General features: G+C 40.3%; 1 protein-coding gene and 1 long non-coding RNA gene across 2 annotated transcripts in view; one reads left to right on the forward strand and one right to left on the reverse strand.

Annotated features, from left to right (window-relative positions):
* Positions 1 to 10,887, forward strand: part of DBX2 (developing brain homeobox 2) — a 35,901-nt gene extending 25,014 nt beyond the window's left edge. The window contains exons 3-4 of the mRNA XM_004428920.3: positions 2,246 to 2,433; positions 8,995 to 10,887. Of these exons, the coding sequence (XP_004428977.2) occupies positions 2,246 to 2,433; positions 8,995 to 9,327 (521 nt within the window). The 3' untranslated portion in view covers positions 9,328 to 10,887. The remainder of the gene's footprint in view (positions 1 to 2,245; positions 2,434 to 8,994) is intronic.
* Positions 10,888 to 14,735: 3,848 nt separating this feature from the next.
* LOC147914755 (uncharacterized) lies at positions 14,736 to 22,359 on the reverse strand. Its single transcript, XR_015554886.1, has 2 exons — positions 22,242 to 22,359; positions 14,736 to 14,982 (listed from the first exon to the last, which is right to left on the reverse strand). It is a non-coding gene; the product is annotated as an uncharacterized LOC147914755 (long non-coding RNA).
* Between the last annotated feature and the right edge of the window lie 217 nt (positions 22,360 to 22,576).

A 22,576-nucleotide genomic window follows, 5' to 3' on the forward strand; every position in this document is an offset into this window, starting at 1 on the left:
GGAGGGTTAAATGAAATAATGCGTGTCAGCACTTAGCAGAGTAAGTATAACAGGATGGAGTAGGTGTTCAGCATATGTTTATTATTATCATGTTACACCCTGCTTAAACATCTTCTGTTGATCTTCACTACCTATTGGACAATGTCCCAAACCCTTGTAGTTCTCTATGATCTGGCTCCATGCCACTCCCTAATCTCTATGCCAGAGGTCCAGATATCTTCAAGAGCCTGGCAGGTAAAAAGCAAGCTATGTGAGGCTGTGGCAAACTGGGGGCCACATGCTTCATCTCAAGGGGGCACCTGCTACTCACTCTGGTAGCTCTTTGCTTTGTGGAAAGGTGAGCCCCTTGTGGTTACCTTTGAAGAGAAGTTGGAATCCTGGACTTCACATGAAACCTCCCACTTATTAAATGTGGACAACTGAATCAGAATTCTTACCCAACGCTCTAGGACCAAACAAAGGCCAGGTGCAGGCTGGATAGGGTAGCCAGCTTGCACCCTCTGCTGCATGCCCTTCCCAGCCTTGCGGACTGCCTTCTTTTCCTTGCATAGACTTTATTCCTCCATGCCTTAGTGCTTTAGACATGCTAGTCACTCTGCCTGGAGTGGCCTTGATTCTTTCTCTCTTGAACTGGATTGTTCTTTGAGACTTGGCTCGACCTGACTATTTTCTCTGAACTCATCATTTCCTCCTTTGTGATGCCAGAGCATTTTGTAGATCATTCTAATCTGTCTATTGAAGACACTCATTTGCTTGTTTATTTAAAGATAATTATTAAGCACTAAAATGCATACCAGCTGTAGCTGTAAACCGGAGTCCCTCTTCCCCCGGTGCCTGTGTATTCTGAAGTGATGTGCATGTGTCAGTCCTCCCACGAGAAGGTGAGCTCCTTGAGGGCAGGGACCATGTGCTGTTTGTCTGGTTTCCTCAGCAGTTAGCCCAGTGAGCCTGATACCCAGTGTATTCGTGTTCTCTTGCTGCTGTAACGAATTTCCACAAACCTAGCATCTTAATACAAATGTATTATCTTACAGTTATGGAGGCCAGAAGTCTGAAGTGGGTCTTACTGGATTAAAATCAAGGTGTCAGCAGGGCTACGTTCCTCCTGGAGGCTCTAGGGGAGACTCTGTTTCCTTGTCTTTTCCAGTTTCTAGTGGCTGCCTGCATTTCTTGGATCGTGGCCCCTTCCTCTGTCTTCAAATCAGAAAGTGTAGCATCCTTAAATCTCTCTTTGACTATGACTTCCTTTTTTGCCTCCCTCTTCCGCTTATAAGGACTCCAGTGATTACATTGGGCCCATCTGGATACTCCAGGATACTCTGCTAATCTCAAGGTCAGCTGATTAGCAACTGTAATTCCATTTGCATCCTTAATTCCCTTTTGCCATGCAATGTAACATATTCACAGGTTCTGGGGATTGGGACATGGACATCTTTAGGAAGGCCATTATTCTGCCTACCACAACTGGGAAGCTGAATGAATGAATGAATGGTGAATGATGAATGAAACTCTCAGAGGATGAGAACACTGTTGTGCTGGCCACACAAAGGCAGAAAAAGTAGTAAATATCTCTGACCTGAAGGAGTTGATGATCAACTGAATTGGGGGGTGATGACTGGGGGGTCTTTAAAACCTCCCTTCTCAGATTAAACATCTCTGACTCTTGCAAGCTTTTCCTGACATCCCAGATTAAGATCAGATCCCTTGTTTTGTGCTCCCAAGGCACCCTCCTTAGGAATACTTGATCACAGTTGTGATGCTAGTTCAATAAATGCCTTTCACTAAATTTTTCGGGCACTGAGGGTGATAAAACACGTCTGTCTTATTTCTCAATGTGTAGCATTGAGCAGAGTACCTGGCATATGGTAAGTGTTCAAAAATTTGTTGAGAGAATAAACAAATGAATAAATAAATGAAGAATTAGAGAAAAATGAGATGTTTAAACCACTTATTACTTGTTCTGCATTGGAGCTTTATAACCTGGGACCATGGACTTCTGACATGGCATACAAAATTGGGAGGGCAAGCATATGGACTTTTCTTCCCAATGGGAGCAAGGAGCATTTGTCAGATTCTCAGTGGAGTCCATGACCAAAAGAGGTTAAGAAGCCCTGCTCTAAGTGTGCCGAGTTCAGAGACGAGATAATTTGGCCGTGGTATGGAGAAGGAGGATGCCGTCCTGGGAAAGACAGCTGACTTCTCACTAAAGCTAACTGGGCTTTTGTGTCTTTTTTTTCCCATCTAGGAGAAGAGAGTGTGCTGCCTCTCCTGACACAGGACTCTAATTCCAAAGCCCGGAGGGGTATCTTAAGAAGAGCCGTCTTTTCCGAGGACCAGAGAAAGGCTCTGGAGAAAATGTTTCAAAAACAGAAATATATCAGCAAAACAGACAGAAAGAAACTTGCCATCAACTTGGGACTAAAGGAATCGCAGGTACTAATGGGCAGGAAGATGTCCATTGCTCCTGATTTTTGAAGGAATACAATGGAATCCATTCCTTTGGCAAATATTTGCTGTCCTAGGCGTGTGTTGGACCCTGAAGCATTGTTGAAATGGTTTTCATAATTTTTAAGTGGGTGGAAATATATGTCACAATTCCTATTTGGAAATAGGTTCATCTGCTGAGAGGTCTAGGTTTTTGTCTGATTAATTCTTCCCAAATGAAGAGAAACGCTAAGGATGTGGTATTTACATCATTAAATTGTATGCTCTCTTTTCAGAAAAGCAGGTGACATAATTCCCTACAAAAGCAGGAACCAGTTTTCCTGTATTTTTGTTCATTTCCAATCCAAAATCAAGGCATGAATGAGTGACTCACAAACACCTCTTAATGGAGTTCATTATTTTGCTCTTTGGTTTTATGTTAAGTACAGTTAAGTAATTTGACATTTGCAACACTTACAAATCTTTTTTGGACCACTGATCTTTCATATAATTTTGAATGAGACTTTCTGGCCTTTTGGGAAGTGCAGAATACTCCATGTAAAGATTGGCCTACTTATTATGAATAATTAACAGTATAAGGCACTAGCATTTTCCTATTTAATCCTTCTTGTAATCACCATATGAAATAAGCATCCCCATTTTCTAGATGAGGAAATGTAGAGAAGTAAACATAGAACCAGTGTCACATAATGAAGCTGCTTTGGAGCAGGGCTCCCCGCCCGGGCAACCTGACTCTGGAGTTTGCATTCTGCTTAACCTAGAGCCGCAATGTGCAGTTGTGCAGGATGTTCACTGCACAAGGGCAGTTGGCTAAGGGGGATAGTAGCGACTGAAGTGCAGCAGCTGCTCTGCTTGCCACGCTGGCTTTCCTGATGCAGGGCTACTCCTACCTGGATGTTTTTGAATTACCATAAAGGCATTGAAGGGCAAGCAGAGGTTCTGTGTTAACCACCATGCTCTACTGTTCTTCACTCAATACAAATGACCTGGTTTCTAACTTTGGATTTTATTAAACCAGTTATTTTTGGATGAAAGTCTCCTTAACCTTGCTTCCTTTCTCTAGGGAAGTGATCTGTGTTCCTCCTCCGCCCAACTTTTTCTGGTCACAGGAAACTGTGTGTGGTGTGGTAGAGGGTAACTGGCCCAGGTCAGCCTCTGTGCTTTCCTCGTTGTGTGGACGAATGACTCCATAACCTTAACTGACTGCTCTGTGCCTCCGTTTCTCACGTAAAGGAGAGGGACAAATATAGGAATTCTGTGTCACAGAGCAATTTTCTATGTATGACAGATAAATCAGTAGCTATATCTTGATGGTCTGTTGTGTGCAAGACACTGTGTTAGGTGGGCAGTAAGAGGGAATATTGATAAATATTGATCAAAACATACTCCTTGCAACTGGGAAAACAAAGCAGAAGCTCGTGAACAGTTAGCTAACAATATAAGACAATGATATAGGAGACATCACCTCATAGGTTAGATGTGCTGCCAAATAAAGGAGCTACATCAGTGGTCTCAACGATCTGTGTCTTTCTGGAGGCGTATGTTAATCCCCATCTCTGGGAAGGACAGCCATAGGACTGACTGGTCCATATACCCCTGGGGAGTCTAGTCATGGAACTGTCTGATCCCCAGAGGAATTGTTGGGCCTGAGTGAGGACCCCCCGGGGGCTCGGTGGGCCTGGCCTGTATCTCGTTCGTATGGAAAAGAAGACCCAGAGTCAGAGGGGAGAAGTTGGCAGGTTTGGGAGGTTGGGGGGCCTCTGGTTGTGTCAGAACTTGAAGTAGGTGTTAAAAGATAAAAAGTGGCTAGGTTAGATCTGACAGGGCTCTGAGAAAGTGTGAAAATCTCTGATAGTACATATCGTCTTCTTAAAAGTAGACCATCAAAAAGAGAGTGCAGCAAGCATGTTAAAGAATATTTCTGAGGGGATGACCATAATCTCTCCACTCCAAGAGAACAAACTGTTTTCCTGTTTGTATGTTATATCTTTCAGTTCTTATCCACGGGTGCATAGTTTTGCATAGTTTTACGTAGTTGATTATATTGTTTTTAACATTCAAGGGCCTCAGGAGTGAATGATTTTTATCTTACTGAATTTGGTGACATCTCAGAAGCCATTTAACATTTTCTTATTTGCATATGTATCTAATTACCCAATTAATACATGGTATTTTTTATAGTAAATTCAAACAAAAGGGACATTGGTGAAGTTAAAAATAAAAACTCATCTACTCCCCTTCCAATGCAACTCCTGGTTACTACTGTCATTTATAAATGGCTCTTGTTTGAATTTATTGACATATCATGTATTATGGTCATGTGTTGCTAAATAATGGGGTTATGTTCTGAGAAATGCGTCGTTAGCCAGTTTTGTCGTGTAAACATCATAGAGTGTACGAACACAAACCTAGGTGGTATAGCCTACTACACACCTAGGCTATATGGTACTAATCTCGTATATGTGGTCCATTGTTGACCAAAGCGTCATTATGCAGCACATGGTTGTATTTTTAAAATAAATTTACGTGTGTTGCATATGCACAAACATATAACACAAACATTTGCACAATGACTACCATGTGCCCTTACATTTGATGTCGTTTATCCATACCATGACCCTGTGAGGTAGCTACTTATCCCTATTTTGCAAATGAAGAAACTGAGACCCAGAATTGTGTATATGTATTTTTAAATAAAAATAGGATCGTACTCTGCATATATTTTGACTTCTTCTGAAGGACAATACGAATCAGCTGTGTAACCAGCACACAGATCAGGCAGTAGAACATCACCACCAGGCCAGTAGCCCCTTGCGTATCCCCTCCCAGGCACTGTCTGTTGCATCCAAAGATATCCACTATCCTGACTTCGATTAGTTTTGCGTGTTTTTGTACTTGATATAAATAGAATCAGTCAGTACATATTCTTTGGTATGTGGCTTCTTTTACTTGACGTTATGTTTGTGAGAGTCCCTCATGTTGTTGCGTGTAGCAGTAGCTCATTTGTACTCATTGCTGTGTAGTGTCCATTACATGGGATGCCACAGTTTGCCCTTTCTAATGGGGGGCACTTGGATGGTTCCCAGTTTTCGGCTATTATAAATAATGCTGCTGACAATGTGTATTGTTTTGCACTTTGCTTTTTTTCTCCGCATTCAAATGTCGTGGGATGCATCCTTCAGTGTCTGTATATACAGATTTACTTCATTCTTTTTTAGTAAGTGTCTCATAACGGACCATTGCGTGGATGTATCCTAATTCATTTAGCCATCCTCATCTTTAAGTTTAAATTACTTCCAGTTTTCACTGTTGCATATCTTTATGCACTTGTAAAATCTTTCTGTAAGATAGGGAACTAGGAGTGGGATTTATGTGTTAATGTACATTTTAAATTGTGATAGATTAAAAAACTCCTTTCCAAATATAATATTGTATCAAGACACTGAATTATATCAAATTTTCACTCTTACTAATAAATAATCCCTTTTTGAAAACCCTGCACTATTTATAATTTTTAAAAATGTTGCCAACCTCATTGGCAATGGTATTTGTCATTTTTTTTGTTTTTTTTTTTCTGAGGAAGACCAGCCCTCAGCTAACATCCGACGCCAATCCTCCTCTTTTTTGCTGAAGAAGACTGGCCCTGGGCTAACATCTGTGCCCATCTTCCTCTACTTTATATGGGACGCCACCGCAGCATGGCTTCACAATCGGTGCGTTGGTGTGTGCCCAGGATCTGAACCGGCGAACCCCGGGCCGCCGCAGTGGAGCGAGCACACTTAACTGCTTGCACCACCGGGCCGGCCCCGGTATTTGTCATGTTTTAATTTGAATTTTCCTAATTACCAAAACTCGAAAGTCTTTTAATCATTTTACTGGCCATTTTTAATCTGTCAATTGGCTTTTTCATGGCTGCACCATTTTTTTCTATCATATTGCCTTTTTTTGATATGTAGCAATTATTTTGGCTGTTAATCAAAATATTTGGAATATGATTAGTAACATTTTCCTGTTACAGCCATTGCAAAAATCCTCTCCAAGTTTGTGGCTTTTTTTTAATTGTAGTAAAATAGACATAATATAAAATTTACCATTTAACCTTTTTTAAGTGTTAAGTGGTGTTAAGTACATTCACATTGTTGTGCACCCATCGCCACCATCCATCTCCAGAACTTTTTTCATCCTGCAAAAGTGAAGCTCTGCACCCATTAAACGTTGACTGCCCATGCCCCCCTCCCCTAAGCCCCTGGCAACCACCATTCTACTTTCTGTCTCTATGAATTTGACTACTCTAGGTACCTCATATGAGTGGAATTGGGCTGTATTTGTACTTTTGTGACTCGCTGGTTTCACTTAGCATAATATGTTTAAGGTTCATCCATGTTGTAACATGTATCAGAATTTCCTTATTTTTAAGGCTGAATAATAATCCATTGTATGTATTTACCACATTTTGTTTATACATTCATCCATCAATGGACACTTGTGTTGCCTCCACTTTCTGGCTATTGTGGATAACGCTGCTATGAACATGGGTGTGCAAATATCTCTTTGAGTCTCTGCTTTTAATTCTTTTGGGTATTTTGTGGCTTTTTCATATGTTTTTGATGTCTTTATTTGTACAGAAATTCTCATTTTTATGTAGTCAGCTGTCTTTTCCTTTGTGGCTTCAGTGTTTTATGTCATGTTTAAGAAAACATTCATCTCCCCAAGACTATAATGATAATCTCATATCTTCTTCTAGAACTTTTATAGTTTTGTTTTTATGTTTAGCTGTTTGATCCCTCTGGAATTTGTTTCTGTATTTGTTGAGAGGTAGAATTTTTATTTATGATTTCCCCCAAATATGTACATTTGTCCCAATACATATTGTGATTGTGAAAAAACTTCTTTCATGATTTTTTTTCATTGAGCTATCACTCAAAAAAATTTCTAGATATACAGAAAAGCTAAAGGAAGAAGAAAAAAATGAATGTGATGAGAAAGGCAAGAATCGCTAATGGGAACAAATAAGTGTCTTAGTGAAAACCCATTAGAAATACTTGGCAGGCTTTCTAGAAGTAAATGCCCACTGCAGATAATAAATGAGTTCATGAATAGAACCAAATGCTCTGGTATGTACACATTAGTACTTTTTTCTCATGGAAAGCCTTAATCACAGGATTGTAACTGAGATGGCAGTCTTTTGGACTCAGTTGCCTGGGGTAGGTTTCTTTTGTAGCCGTTTAGAACATTGCCAATCAGGTTGAAAGAAGGAAGAAATTGTTTTGCCCATCTGGAAAGACCGTCTCAGATAGAATTTTTTCCTTCATTGGGAGAAATATTTGGCTGATACACTTTAATAATTATTTCTTTAGGTAAAAATTCTCCAGTTTTTGTTTTAAAAATAGAAATCTACTGGGGCCAGCCTGGTGGCGTAGTGGTTAACTTTATGCACTCCGCTTCAGCGGCCCAGGGCGCGTGGGTTTGGATGCGGGCGCAGACCTATGCACCGCTCATCAAGCCATGCTGTGTCAGGCGTCCCACATATAAAATAGAGGAAGATGGGCGCAGATGTTAGCTCAGGGCCAATCTTCCTCAGCAAAAAAATAAAAAATAAAAAAAAATAAAGGAAATCTACTAAATTGTTCGTGTAAGGATGCAATGTAACACACAGGAAAACAATGTGTTTGCCTTTTAAGATATCAGGAAACCAATTGTGAAGTTTTCTGCTGAGGCACAGCTGACTACATGGTAGGTATAAAGAGAGGTTAATAGTAAAGAGATACTCAGGTGGGCTGAGGGGGATGGTATGGCTCAAATCAGAAATCACCAACATAAGCACTTTTGGTTTAGTTACAGTCAGTTGTTATTCTGAGCCTAATTCTTTGAGTTTGATGAATCCTGGGAGTCATCAAACTTGGAAACTGTATAAAACCTGCAATTTGTCAAAGCATTATAAAATGTATTCTTAATTCAGTCTCCAAAAGTTCCTGATGAGGTCAATGTTTATAAGAGCCTGGACACTGGAATGGGACAGTCATGGTTCTAGCCTAAGCGCTTCCATTTTACTAGCTGTGTGACCTTGAACTGGTTCATCGCTCTGAACCTGTTTTCTTATATGTGTAATGAGGGCTTCTTGCCGTCACTGTGAGCATCCAATTATATAATCCACGTAGACTGCATGGCCTGACGCCTGGCACAAAATAAACCCTCAGATGCTATTCCTAGTCGATTACATTTCCTTTGAATAAATAATCTAGCACATACTAAATGATGTATTAAAATATCAAAGAGAGTTAAATCAGTCTTGAAAGATGTCAGACTTACAGGAGGTAACCAATTTACCACAGTCGTTTTGTTTCATAAGTGTGTGTGGAGATATTATACTAAAGTAATTTCTCAGATGGTTTTGAAGGAGCCCATGTGAAAAGCCATAAGGACTTTGCCAGGCTGGCTCTCATACTAAGGTATTCTGTCGAAGGCAGAGTAGGAGAAATTACAGTTTAAAATGCTGAAGTGAAGTAATATGGAATAAGTGATCGTTTTGTCCAATTATTTTATCAATAGGTGAAAATTTGGTTTCAGAACAGAAGGATGAAATGGCGGAATTCCAAAGAGAAGGAAGTGCTTTCCAACAGGTGTATCCAAGAAGTGGGCCTTCAAGAGGATCCCCTCTCGCGATCTGCTCTGGGTTTCCCTTCTCCGTGTCCTTCACTCTGGGAAGTCTCCCGACAGCACTCGAGTCCAAGATGGAGGGAGAATTCGCCAGAACCTTCAGAAAGACTAATCCAGGAGAGTTCAGGGGCACTGCCCCCAGAAGCAAATTCACTGCAAGGTGCCTTGTATTTGTGTTCTGAAGAAGAAGCTGGAGACAAGGGTGCACTTCCTGGGGCCGTCTGAACGGAGACGTTCCTCCATGTTAATTTAAAAAAACACTTAACTAGTAGCGTTTGGACTCTAAAGCCAGCTAGCTTGTGCCTCTTCAGTGCCTAAAACCTAACACCTTCGGAGTGATGTGTGAACTAATGCCTTAGGAGACCCTCTCCAGTGTTCTTTTATTTGGGTCCTAGACTCAGATTTAATTTGTAAGTGGAATAGAATCCCTCAGAAAGTAAGATGGAACTGAAAAGAATGAGAGTAAAAGTTGGCTCAGTCCCTGCTCTGAGTATGTGTATATATGCATATGTCTGTCTGTGTGTATATATATAAATATGCATTAAAATTGTAGAGGCCAGTTCCTCTTTAAATATTGCATTAAGCAAATTCATTTCCTTTTGTATTAAGAAAAACCAACTGTTGACCGAATGTTATTAATTTTGTGAGAATAATTCATACCACAAGAATGTGTTTTTAAAAATTCTGGATTTTCTGGTTTCCTTCAGGATCCAGCTGTAAATGAATTTTAACAACTTAGCTCAGTAATCCTAATCAAATGAGCTGCTGTTAGATACAGACACTGAAAGTATACATTTAAAATTAATCCAACAAGCAACCTAGAAGAATTTCTGAATATAACAATTAGCATCCTTGATTTCCAAGTCTCTGGACTTTATCAGGCCATTAGTGAGGGAGGTTCCCATTTAACTAATGATTAGCTTTTGATCTCTTCTCTGTAAGGATGGGCCTTAACCAGGGATTGCAAAATGAAATGCCTTTAAGGTCCTGTCAGGTAGTTAGAGGACGTGGCCCACCTAAAGATACTTGAGTTTAGTAATTTTAAAATACTTTATTGGCCAAACAAAACATCTGTGCCAAGCAGTTTGCGACCTCCAGCCAAGACTTAAAGAAGTGTCACAGTTCTTAAAATGTTCCCAACTGGACTTCAAAACGCAATACTGATGGAATTTGTAGTGATTTCTGTTTGTACTCCTAGTTATAGACTCAATTTTCCACTTAGGTGGTATACACTATATATGTTAGGTTATTTTTTTGTATTAACGAACACCAGACAGATGTTTTATGTTTTTGAGTACCTTGAAATAGTATTATTATAAAATTGCATTTCTGGTAATGATTTGCTTAGTTAATCTAGAAATTTTTATTCCAGGTCCAAGAAAAATTATGTTTCACTTTGAAGGAAATGAGGCAGAAAAAGGCAATGATGTGGTTTTGAACTAGGTTATTATTAATCTGTGGACAAGAAACATTATTAGAAGTTCGTGATTTTTTTGGAATTTTGTTAGTGAGAAAGCCACGTGAAGAGAGTGGCTTCTCATTTGCTTATGTTCTTAGCTATAGACTTTGAAGGTTTAGGCTTTAGAAAAATTAGTATTTCAGAAGATAACGGTTTTAGTCAGCATCAGGAAATTATTTTGTATGAATAGAATTTGCATTGGTGTATGCCAGCCTGTGTCTTTATCACAAGATCTCTTACTTAAAAGTCATTTCAGAAGAAGCTTGTCTCAGTGTCTCTTTGTGGGAAGTAGATGCAGGGATCTGCTGACAACAATTTAAATTTTAAACCCTATCTTAAAATGATTTATAGTATGGTTTCTTTTCTTTGTATATGTGAACCTCATTTACATTTAGTGGGTCCTTTCTATGTGCTAGAGACTGTCCCAGACCTTTAGGGTAGAGTAACTCATTTAATCCTCATGACAATAGCCCTATGAGGTGGGGACCGTTGTTCTCAGGATTCCTGTTACCCGGACAAGGGACCTGTGGCAGTATGGTTAGGGTGATTGCCCAGGTCATTAGGTCAATAAATGGGATTTGGGCCCTGGCACTCAAGTTGCAAATCTTGGAATCTTACCAACCATGCGGGAGTGCGTACCACTGGGGAATGTATTCACCCAGCTATGGGATGCATTGTAAGATGTACATTTGGGGGATTGCAGTGAGATTTATTTTTAAAGAAATTCAGAAGTACATTGTACTTTATAGTCTCTTCCTTGGGGAATGGTTTTCTCTTCAGGATTTTCTCTATTAGTTTTGAAGTTTAGGGAAAGTAAAGAATTGCAAACGCCTCCAACTCTGTAGCCTCTATAGAGAATAGTCCCATAGGGGTGTTTCAGTGTGAAATGGAATTGTATTTTTTTAATTACTCTGCTAAAAATCATAAAGTGCTTCTCTGTAGTCAATGTTTCGTGAGAATAACTGGAAAATCAAGTGAGAGAAACCTGTGTCAGGGCCATCTGATTACTGAGGTTTTAGAAGTGGGCTAATTGGTGCTGGAATGATCTTCCGCCGAGTTGCGTCCTGAGCTCTGAGACCCAGGAGAGGCTTCTGTCTGTAAGATTGCCCTGATAGTTGAATATACAAGAGAGTTCAATATGCAAATCTTTTAATTGGTTCCCACTTTGGAATGTGTTCAAGCTTAGGAACAGAACACTTTGGATGAGTATGTGAGGGATACTTAGGACACACACAAACACATAGACACACATGTGCCTGTTGTTCCTTCACTTACCTGAATCGGAGAGAACTGCTGAGATTGATATTCTCATTGACAAGGGTCTCCCTTCTCCCTTAATTTGTGCTCTGCTAACCCTCCCTCCACCTACAGTGTACTTACACCTGCATTTCCCTTTGTTATTTAGATGTAGACTCCTTTTCTCCATGTGATCACATAGTATCTTTTAGACAAATACTGCTCCAGTAAGCGCCAGGACCATAGAAGCCTGGGGGCAGAAGTATTTAAAAATTTTTAAGGGCCGGCTCCGTGGCTTGGCGGTTAAGTGCGCGCGCTCTGATGCTGGCGGCCCGGGTTCGGATCCCGGGCGCGCCCCGAGGCACCACTTCTCCGTCCAACGCGAGACCGAGTCCCACGTACAGCAACTGGAAGGATGTGAACCTATGACATACAACTATCTACCGGGGCTTTGGGGGGAAAAAAATGAATAAATAAAATCTTTAAAAATTTTTAAAAGAACTTGTCAAATGGATCCTAAGTGGATGAGAAGAAAAAACGGTGAGCACCATCCTCTAGCTTTTATAAAGGGAAATATTTTATAAAGCTGAATATAAAGGGTTGGAAGTATATAAGCAGGTTAGGAATGATCACTGGATCTGGAGACAGTGAAGGCCACGATCATCGAGGTTTAAAAGCAACTCTATTTTCTTGGTAATGAGGTGGTTTGAATGGGGAACTCAATTATTTACTCTAGTGGTTCTCAAACTTTAAAAAATCCATACACATGAACATGCCACACCTTCCACCCAGTTTTGGGTACGTGCTCAGATTTGGACAGATATTTCATACACGCTCTTCAACATCCATACCTCCAGCTCTACCCTCTGAGAATCATTATACACCTACTTTTTCCACTTTTCAAATATAAAATAATAATTACATATGCTTGTCCAAACCACACACGTCCTTTCTGCCCCCCTTCACTCCCCATTCTGATGCGTCCTTTTAAAAGCTACGTACTTGCCAACGTGTTCTACGACCCATCCCCTGATGACCAATGATTTCGTCAAGCTCTGCTGGCCTTGAATACAACAAAGCTCATTCCGTTGTGTTCCTAAGCTTGTTAGACACTGCCACTGCAGCCATCTGAAATCCACAAAAATATTTTTTCTTTCTGGATTTCAACACTTATTGGGCGCTATGTGTGAGGCACTGTCCTAGCCTCTATGTAAACAAATATGAGGGAAAGCATGGTCCTTGCCCTCAAGCAACTTACAATCTAGCCTTCTTGCCAAACAACTTTGGAAATATCCCATGCTGCCAGTGACTGGATCCAGTAAATTTGGGGCAAAAATATAATCTTCTGACATCCTCTAAAACCTCATCTCTCCATTTGCAGCAGGGTGGGGGGTTATTAAGTGCTCCACTATTCAGAGGAATACAAGCTACTTGGCGTTGCTGGTTTTCTGTGCTCTCTCTCCTCTATTGAGGCCACATTGATCCCAAGAAGAGGCAGAAAGAGTCCAGGGGAAGAATTCCCTAGCTTTCTTTTGTCCGTAGTGTACCCTACCTTCTACCCTCTCAGCCTCAGATCAACCTGTACCCGTAATGGGTAGGAAGAGTAAAGAAAAAGCAAATAACACAAGTGGGGGGCAATCAGGATGATAAGTATTCTTGAATATATAGGGAAATTTTGCAGAATTAATTTATATCCTTTATAAACCATATCTGAAATAAACAACAACGTTAAAGACATGGTGCTAGCCTCACAAAGATGGTTCTTAGCTTCCAGCTATTAGTTGGGTTCCATTACATTGTTATTTTTGGCTATTAAAAATTATACATGCTCATTATAAAGCAACACACTTGAAAAATATAGCTAACAAGGAAAAATTCATATGTAATTCCACCATCTGGAGATAGCCAATTTAGCTCTTTCGTGAAAAATTTTCACTTTTGAATGTACGTATATGTAAACGTGTGTCTAAAGAAATTTGGATCATAGTGTATATCCAGTTTATCCTGCTTTTTTTTTACTCAACTTTATACAGAAAACATTTTCCTGTGCTATTAAAAATTCTTTGAAACTATTTATGATGGCTATATAATATTCCATTGTGACTTTATCACTTCTTGAGGTGGACCAGGGGATGGGGCCAGGAGATGGGGAGGTCATGAAAAGAATGATCATGGGCTCCTGTACCATAAAATGTACTTAAGAAAAACAATATAATGCTTATGATTTCTTTTAACTAAATGAAAGATCAGCAAACATGAGACGTAGAATGAAAATTGAAGAAGTTTGGACTTATACTTTCAGTGGTGTTGAACATCAGAGAGTATCAAACATACCAAATGGAGAGCCTCTTCTAAAAAGCCACCATGAAGTTTTTCAAAATGTATCCCATCCATTCAAAATCCAAGGGAGTGTACACGCCTGGATTTCAGTACATAGCCAGCAGCAAACTTACTAACATAGGGTAATATTCTACCTCCTTTTAATTGTGCTTTACAGTCACATCGATACATTATTTAGCTTTTTCAAGTATGTCTTATTGTCCACAATGTGGGCAGAAGTCAAACAAACTAATGGGTGCCTGGCATCTATCACCATTTTGAAGGCTGGGATGATAAGGCTGCTTTGCCTATTTCGTCTAGAATCCCCCAGCTCTCACAACACTATGGATATTCTCTCAAAGTTGCTTGAACAACAGAAATTATGGGGAAAAACTTTTGAGATCAGAACATTCTAAGGTTAAAAGGGAGCATTTAATGTTATATAAACCCAAAGCAGAACCATCAAGTGCTTGATGCTAATTGAAAGCCAAAAAATCAGGCATGTCAAGTTTCTATAAGATACATTGATAGGATTAATTCATAATGTATATCTAATCCTATTACTATGAATTTTCCATCGTAGTTGCCTAGGGGTGCCATAAAAGATTACCATAAACTGTGTGGCTTAAAACTACAGAAATTTATTCTCTCAGAGTTGGGGAGTCCAAAAGTCCAAAATCCAACATGTCAGCAGGGCCATGGTCCCTCTGAAGATTTTAGGAAGCTGCCTCTTCCAGCTTTCAGTGGTTCTAGGAGTTCTTTGGCTTGGGCTGTGTGACTCCAATCTCTACCTCTGACTTCATATGATCTTCTCTCCTATGTGTCTGCATCACAGATTTCCTTCCACCATTCTCTTATAAGGACACCTGTCATTGGATTTAGAGCCGACTCTAAGTGCAGGATGATCACATCTCAAGATCCTTAACTCGGTTGTATCTACAAAGGCCCTTTTTTCAAATAAGGTCACATTCACAGTTTCCAGGAATTAAGACATGGACATATCTTTTTTGGGAATCACCATTCAATGCATTACAACTGTATTCTACAATATCACAGCAAAAGATCTAGAATAAACAAAAATAAAAGACTTAGACTCCCTTGGCCTTCCTTGTAATGGAATTTGACTTAAATTGCTTTGACTTAAGCTTTTGTACCAACCAAGCAATGCACTACTTGCAAGAAGGGAATTTTTGTCAAAGTTGCCTCCATTTTGGATTTCTTTCCATACTAGGAAAATTTAAGAAAATGCAGCACTAATTTTTTAAAGCCCTCACATGGATTCCAGATGTTGACCATTTAATCCAAGAAGGTGTTTCCTTATTATACAAATGTGGTGCACATCAAAAAATTGGCATTGTTTAATTTATGACTCACACATGAACCATTGTTTTTTGTGATGTAGTTATTTTAAGTGATTCATAAACGAAACAATGCCAATATTTTGGACACGTACCATATTTGTATAATGAGGAAACACCTTCTTGCATTAAATGGTCAACATCTGGGATCCATGTGGGAATTTCTTTGAAATTTTAAATAAATACAAATTAGCATGGCATACTCACTAGTTGGCAATCAAAAGACAGTGAACTTGGTACTATATTGTGGTCAAGAAATAGGAATGTTGTTGACAGAAACATCCAATGTTTTTACAGCACTATTTTGAGGATGGGGTAAATGGAGGTGTGAGTGAAATACAATATGGGCACTGTTGAGTCAGGGATCAAAAATCTACGCAAGCGTGCTCTCTTGGTTGGAGTGTAAGTTATCAAAAACTTTCTGGAGGGCAATTTAGTGACACAAACAAGTTGTTATATGAGCATACCCTTTGACCAGACAATTCCACTTACTGGAATTTATCTTAAGGAAATAGTCAGAAATGTGCAAACAGTTTTATATAGAAGGATGCTTATCCTAATATATTAGATTTTATTTTTTAGAGCAGTTTTAGGTTGACAGCAAAATTGAGTGGAAGGTACAGAGATTTCCCATATGTTCCCTACTCCCACATATGCACAGCTTCCCCCACTATCAACATCTCACACCAGAGTGGTATGTTTGTTACAACTGAAGAACCTACATTCGTACATCACTATCACCTAAAGTCCATAGTTTACATTAGGGTTCATTGTTGGTGTTGTACATTCTGTGGGTTTTGAAAACATGTGAGATGACATGTATTCACCTTTATAGAATCATACAGAATAGTTTCACTGCCATAAAAGCCCTCTCATAATATATTTTTAATAACAATATGGGATTGGTTAAATCCCTTTTAGCAAACTTATATAATGAAACCCTATGCAGCCATTGAAAATAATATTTTAGGGACCGGCCCCATGGTGTAGTGGTTGGGTTTGGTACACTCCTCTTCAGTGGCCCAGGGTTCACGGGTTCGGATCCTGGGCGCAGACCTACACCACTCATCAAGCCATGCTGTGGTGGTGACCCACATACAAAATAGAGGAAGATTGGCAACAGGTGTTAGCTCAGGGCCAATCTTCCTCACCAAAAAAAAAAAAGAAAGAAAGAAAGAAAATAATTTTGTAGAAGAATGATGATCTATAAAAATGACCATGATTCATTGTTAAAGGGAAAACAGATTGCAAAACAATATATTAATAGCCTAATCTTGTGTGTCTGTGTGTGTGTGTATGTACAGGTTTAGAGAAAAGACTATACATTGTATGTTCCCTGTAGCTGTTTCTGAGTAGCGGGGTTAAAGATAATGTTTGCTTTTTTGCTTTGTTCTCCATTTTCCAAATAGTCTCCTGTAAATTATGTTACTTTTTGTGTGTGTGTGTGTGTGTGAGGAGATCAGCCCTATGCTAACATCTGCCAATCCTCCTCTTTTTTTGCTGAGGAAGACTGGCCCTGGGCTAACATCCATGCCCATCCTCCTCCACTTTATATGGGATGCCGCCACAGCATGGCTTGACAAGCAGTGCGTCAGTGTGCGCCCGGGATCCGAACTGGCGAACCCTGGGCCGCCACAGCAGAGTGCGCGCACTTAACTGCTTGCACCACCAGGCTGGCCCCAAAATTATATTACTTTTAAAGTTAGAAAACACACATCTTGACTTGGATGTCTCACAGACATCTCAAATTCAAATGAGCTCTTTCATCTTAAATCTTCACCGGTATTTCCTTCTTTCAGTAAATAGCAAAACAGAACGACCAGCAATGTGGGAGACAGCTTGCCTCTTTCCTCTCCCCTCCCCTCATATATAATTAATTACCCAGTCTTGTCAATGCATTCCCCTATCTGTCCCGGTCTATCCATCCCCACCGCCACTAATGCATTCAGGATCACCATTCTCTCTTGTTTGCACTTCTTGTTTCCCAGCTTCCTTTCCTGCATTCCTTCTAGCTTCCTTCCAGCTCCTTCTCCAGGCTGTAGTCAGAATGATCCTTTTAAAATGCAAATCTGATCACGCCGTTCTTCTCATTAAAATCTTTCTATGAGTCTCCCCTAAGCTAAGATCAAGACCAACCTCCCTCACATAGTTTAGTGTTCTCTGAGATCTGATTCCTGCTCATCTCTCTCGTCTCACCTCTCTGCTTTCCTTCTTGTTTTTAAATTCCAGGCATGGTGGATTTTCTTTATTTCCTTAAATTTCTTAACCTCTCCCAAGCCTTTACACAAGCTAACCCCAGACTGCTCTCCTTCTTTGTTCCCTACCTACATTTCTCCTCACCTACTCTCACTCATCCTTCAGGTCTTCCCTGGCCTCCCAAGTTAAATTCCTTCCGGTATGTTCCCCCAGCACTCTGAACATCATCCCTCTTCCCAACACCCTCACCGCCCTTGTAACTACCTGTTCATTTTTTGTCTTCCTGATCTTATGAATATAGATAGACTTTAAGCCCTGTAAGATCAGGAAACCTGTCTGTATTTTTCCTTTCTCCATCATTAATAGCTAGCAGGGAGCCTGGAATTTAGTAGTTCCACGATAAACATTTGTTGGTTTGATTTGAAATTAAATGATATCACTAGTTTTACGCCAGTTTTCCCCATGCATATTTGTCTTTTGTACAGTTCTCTTATTAAGTGAAAGTCAGCCGTATGTGAGGAAAAGACAGGGAAGTGGGAGTGACGTGAAGGGCACCGGCTTTGGTTGTCCTAGGGATGGCCGTGACAGTTTCCAAAGTATGGCAGGCTCAGTGGGAAATGCTTATAGTTTTCTACAGTCCAGTCTTTTTCTCCTTATGTTGTATAACGTTGAGCACAAACTCAAGTTATGGAGAAAAATGTAAGCAATTAGTCACATAATAATGCAAAGATGGCTTTTTGATAAAGGCAAAGTAAAAAGCGTATTTGTATTAGTCAGTTTAGGCTGTCATAACAGAGGCCCACAGACTGGGTGGCTTAAACAGCAGAAATTTATATTCTCACAGTTCTGGAGGCTGGAAGTTTAACATCAAGCTACCAGCAGGGTTGGTTTTTGGTGAGGCCTTTCTTCCTGGCTTGCAGACGACCACCTTCTCACTATGTGCTCACATGGCCCTTCTTCTGTGCATGTGCAAAGAGAGAGAAGTCTCTGGTTCCTCTTTCTCTTCTTCTAAGACACCATTCTATCAGATTAGGGCCCATTTAACCTGAATTACCTCTTTAAAGCCTCTGTCTCCAACTATAATCCCATTGGGGGTTAGAGCTTCAACAGAAGAATTTTGGAGGGACACAATTCAGTTCATAACAATATTATCTACATCTCATTCTATTCTATGTTGATAAAATTGAAACTGTATTTTAACATATGCAAATATTTAAAATATACTTTTGTATTAGTTTCCTATGGCTGCTGTAATAAATTACTGCAAACTTGGTGGCTTAAAACACCAGAAATGTGTTATCTCACAGTTCTGGAGGCAAGAAGTCCAAAATCAATATTACTGGGCTGAAATCATAATCAAAAGACAGAGTGAACTTGGTACTATACTGCTGTATAGTATACATATCACGGTGTTGGCAGGGCTGGCTTTTTCTGGAGGTTCTACAGGAGAAGCTGTTCCTTGCGTCTTCTAGCTTTTGCTGGCTGCCAGCATTCCTTGGCTTGTGTCTGTATCACTCCAATCTGTCTCCACAGTCACATCGTCTCCACTTCTCTCCGCGTCTTCTCTACTTCTGTCAGTGTCAAATCTCCCTCTGCCTCCCTCTTATAAGATTACGTATGATTGCATTTAGGGCCCACTCAGATAATCCAGGATAATCTCCCCATCTCAAGATCCTTAATTAAATCACATCTGCAAAGACTCTTGTGCCAGGTTAGGTAAAATATACAGGTGTCAGGGATTAGAACCTGATATCTTTGTGGGGAGAGGGACATTTTGCAGCCTACCACAACCAGTGTTTAAAAATATCCTAGTCTTTTACAATTAAGCCTTGATCTTAAAGTAGAGTTTCTCTTGGTCAAAAGTATATATTTATATTGTGGTCCTGTAAACATATATAAATCTTTATGATGAAGAACTTTGTCATAAAGATAGGAAATAAAATTAGAAGCCCTAATATCGTTGTTTTAAATGGGATCCTATTGTCTTTTCTCTGTATACCATGAAACTTTGAAATTCCTTTCATGTAAACAATACAAATTGGCCATATCATTGTTCACTTGTGCTAACAGGAATTACACATTCAATTTAAAGGTTTTCTACTCTCTTTATCATCTCTACTTATTTTAAGTTCAATTTATGTTTTATTGTATGATCTCAATTATTTTCTCTAGATGTTTTTAATCACTGCATTTCTAAAGTTTTATTCCTTTTTACTTTTTTATGTTATTCTCTTTTCTTCCCTTTTATGAAATATCTATAGTAACTGTACTGTACACTATTTATTCATGCCATATTGTTTTCACCTTTATAAGATTTGTCTTGTTTTATCTCTGAGAATTTATATCTTAGGTTTCTTACTTCAGCAGTGGAATTTGTTAGGCTTGTCTCATGAGTTCCACAACCATTTATCTTCATGTTTCATTCAAGACTGATTGCATCTTCCTCCCCATGTGAGCTCAACTTCCTATATCTGCAGACTCTGTGAATGTGCCAGTTTTATCTATACATCTAAACCAGAAGCTTGTAAGTAATCCTGGATATCTTTCTCTGTCTGACTCTCTCTCTCCTTCATATAATTAATCACAAAGTACAGTCAACTCTAAACATTTATCTTATATCTATACATCCTAAACACATATTTACTTCTCTCCATACCATGTGCGTTATTCCATTCCAGGACATCCTCTCTTACCTGGAATGACCTTCTAACTGGTCTCCCCACTGCTAATTGAAGAAGAGACTAATTAGCAATAGTTTAGTCTTCAAACGTGATCGTGATCTCTCTAAAAGAGGGTTTCCTATCTTCTAAAAGACGGTTTCCAACCTTCGGCACTATGGGCATTTGGGACCAGATAATTCTTTGTTGTGCAGAGCTGTCCTGTGCCTTGTAGGATGCTTATCAGCAACCCCAGCCTCTACGAATTAGCAAATCCTCCTTCACCCCAGTCATGACAATAAAAAATGTCTCCAGACATTGCCAAATGTCCTTGGGGGGAGGGGAGATTGTCCCCAGTTAAGAACCATTGCCCTAAAACATGGATTTGACCATGTCATTCCCCTCCTGCTGTTTCATTAATTCCTTATTTAATTCATTCAACAAATATGTTGTGCAAGGCTCTGTGCTAGACTATAGGAATATGATGGTGAACAAGTTAGATGTGATTATTTCCCGCACAGCTTATATTCAATTTCAGTAAACAGACTAAGTCAATAAAAATGTATAAATTATAATAAGTTCTAGAAGAGAAACAAGGTAGAGATGGGGCAAACTTTACTCTCGTGGTAACATTTCAGATGCATCATGAAGGATGAGAAGAAGCTAGATATGCCAAGAGTGATGGGAGGAAGGTTCCTGACAGAGGAAAGATCATGTGCAAATGCTTTAAAACAGGAGAGCATGCTGTGTTGGAGGAACTGAGGCAAGATCTGTGGGGATGAGCCTTGGTCAGCAAGGGGGAAGAGTCTGTAGAGTTGGGCAGGGACTAGATCAGGTTCAGTTGCATAAGATATGGTAAGGGGTTTGGGATTTATTCTAAGTGCAATAGGAAGCATGGAAGGGTGAGGGAATAATGTTATTATTATTATTTCTTAAAATTACTTCCTGTATGGGGGAATGGAGTAGAAAGAGAGCGGCAGGAAAGAAAAAGTGAAAAGAAAGAGAAAGAAAAAGGCTATTCAGTAGACTAGATGGGAAATGAGGACATGATAGTGGCATTGACAAAGCTGTTGACATTTTAAATGGAAAGAAATAGACATATTTGAGATAGATTTTGAAGCTGGAATCCACTTTCTGATGGATTATGTGTGATGGGTGAGGGAAATGAAGGGATCACGAAGATTCTGAGGCATGTGTGTTGAGCAATGAGATGAACAATGAAGGCATTTACTAAGATGGTGAAGGTGTGAGGAATGGGTTTGGATTAAATTCAACTTTGGCCTCATTAAGCTGGTGAGTCATCCAAATGGACATTGGTTAAAGTTGGTTATGGGTTTCTAGGGTTGAGAGGAGACATCCATATTGGAGATACCAATTTGGGAGTCATCAAAACATAGGTGGTATTTAGGGGAGTCAAGATGGCGGCGTAGGCAGACCCTGAGCTCACCTCCTCCCGTGGACACAGCCAATTTACAACTACTCGTGGAAAAATTACCCCTGAGACAGAACTGAAAACTGGATAAGAGGAACTCCTGCAGCAGCGGACAGTCCTAGCTGGGGTAGAAGAGGCAGAGACTCCCTTCCGGAGAGGAAAAATGCCGCCGTCACAAGCTGCCAGCTTCACGGCTGCCGGGAGCAGCTCACAGGTACGCAGCCTCCCTGGAGGCGCGGGGCCCTGAGCCGGGGAGCGCCCCCGCTGTGGGCATTTTGTGGACCCAGCACAATCGACACCAGCGGCATAATATCTGACTTTGCCTGCTACTAAAGCATTGGGTAGCACCCCCAGAAAACCCGGTTCACAAAGAAACTAAAACTGGCTCTTAAAGGGCCCGCGCACAAACTCACCCGTTCCAGAAAGCATCCTAAAATCACCAGAAAGAAAGGTGCACAGTGCTTTGGTGACAAGAGACTCACCTAATAGGCCCTGAGTGCATCTCGGTGAGGGGTGAGACCTCTCCAGGGACTGGGACATTGGCGGCGGCCATTGTTGTGGCCTGGTGTGAGCGTGCTGACACAGACGCCATTGGAGTTCTCCCTGAGGCCTGCTAGCCCAGGGTCTGCTCCACCCGCTAGAGCACCGATTTAATCCAGCTCAGCCAGGGCAGGCAGCCCACCCTAGAGACTGGCCCCACCCAACAACAAGCCCTCAGGCAACGTGTGGGCCTGCATAGATTGGTGACTGGATTCTCTGCAGCCTGGCAACTGAGCCGTCTTGAGCGGGCAGGGTGTGCACAAGGAGCGGGTGGAGA

Source organism: Ceratotherium simum, chromosome 17 (genome assembly GCF_057802395.1).
Source record: "Ceratotherium simum simum isolate JZ-2026a chromosome 17, ASM5780239v1, whole genome shotgun sequence".
Lineage (NCBI taxonomy): Eukaryota > Metazoa > Chordata > Mammalia > Perissodactyla > Rhinocerotidae > Ceratotherium > Ceratotherium simum.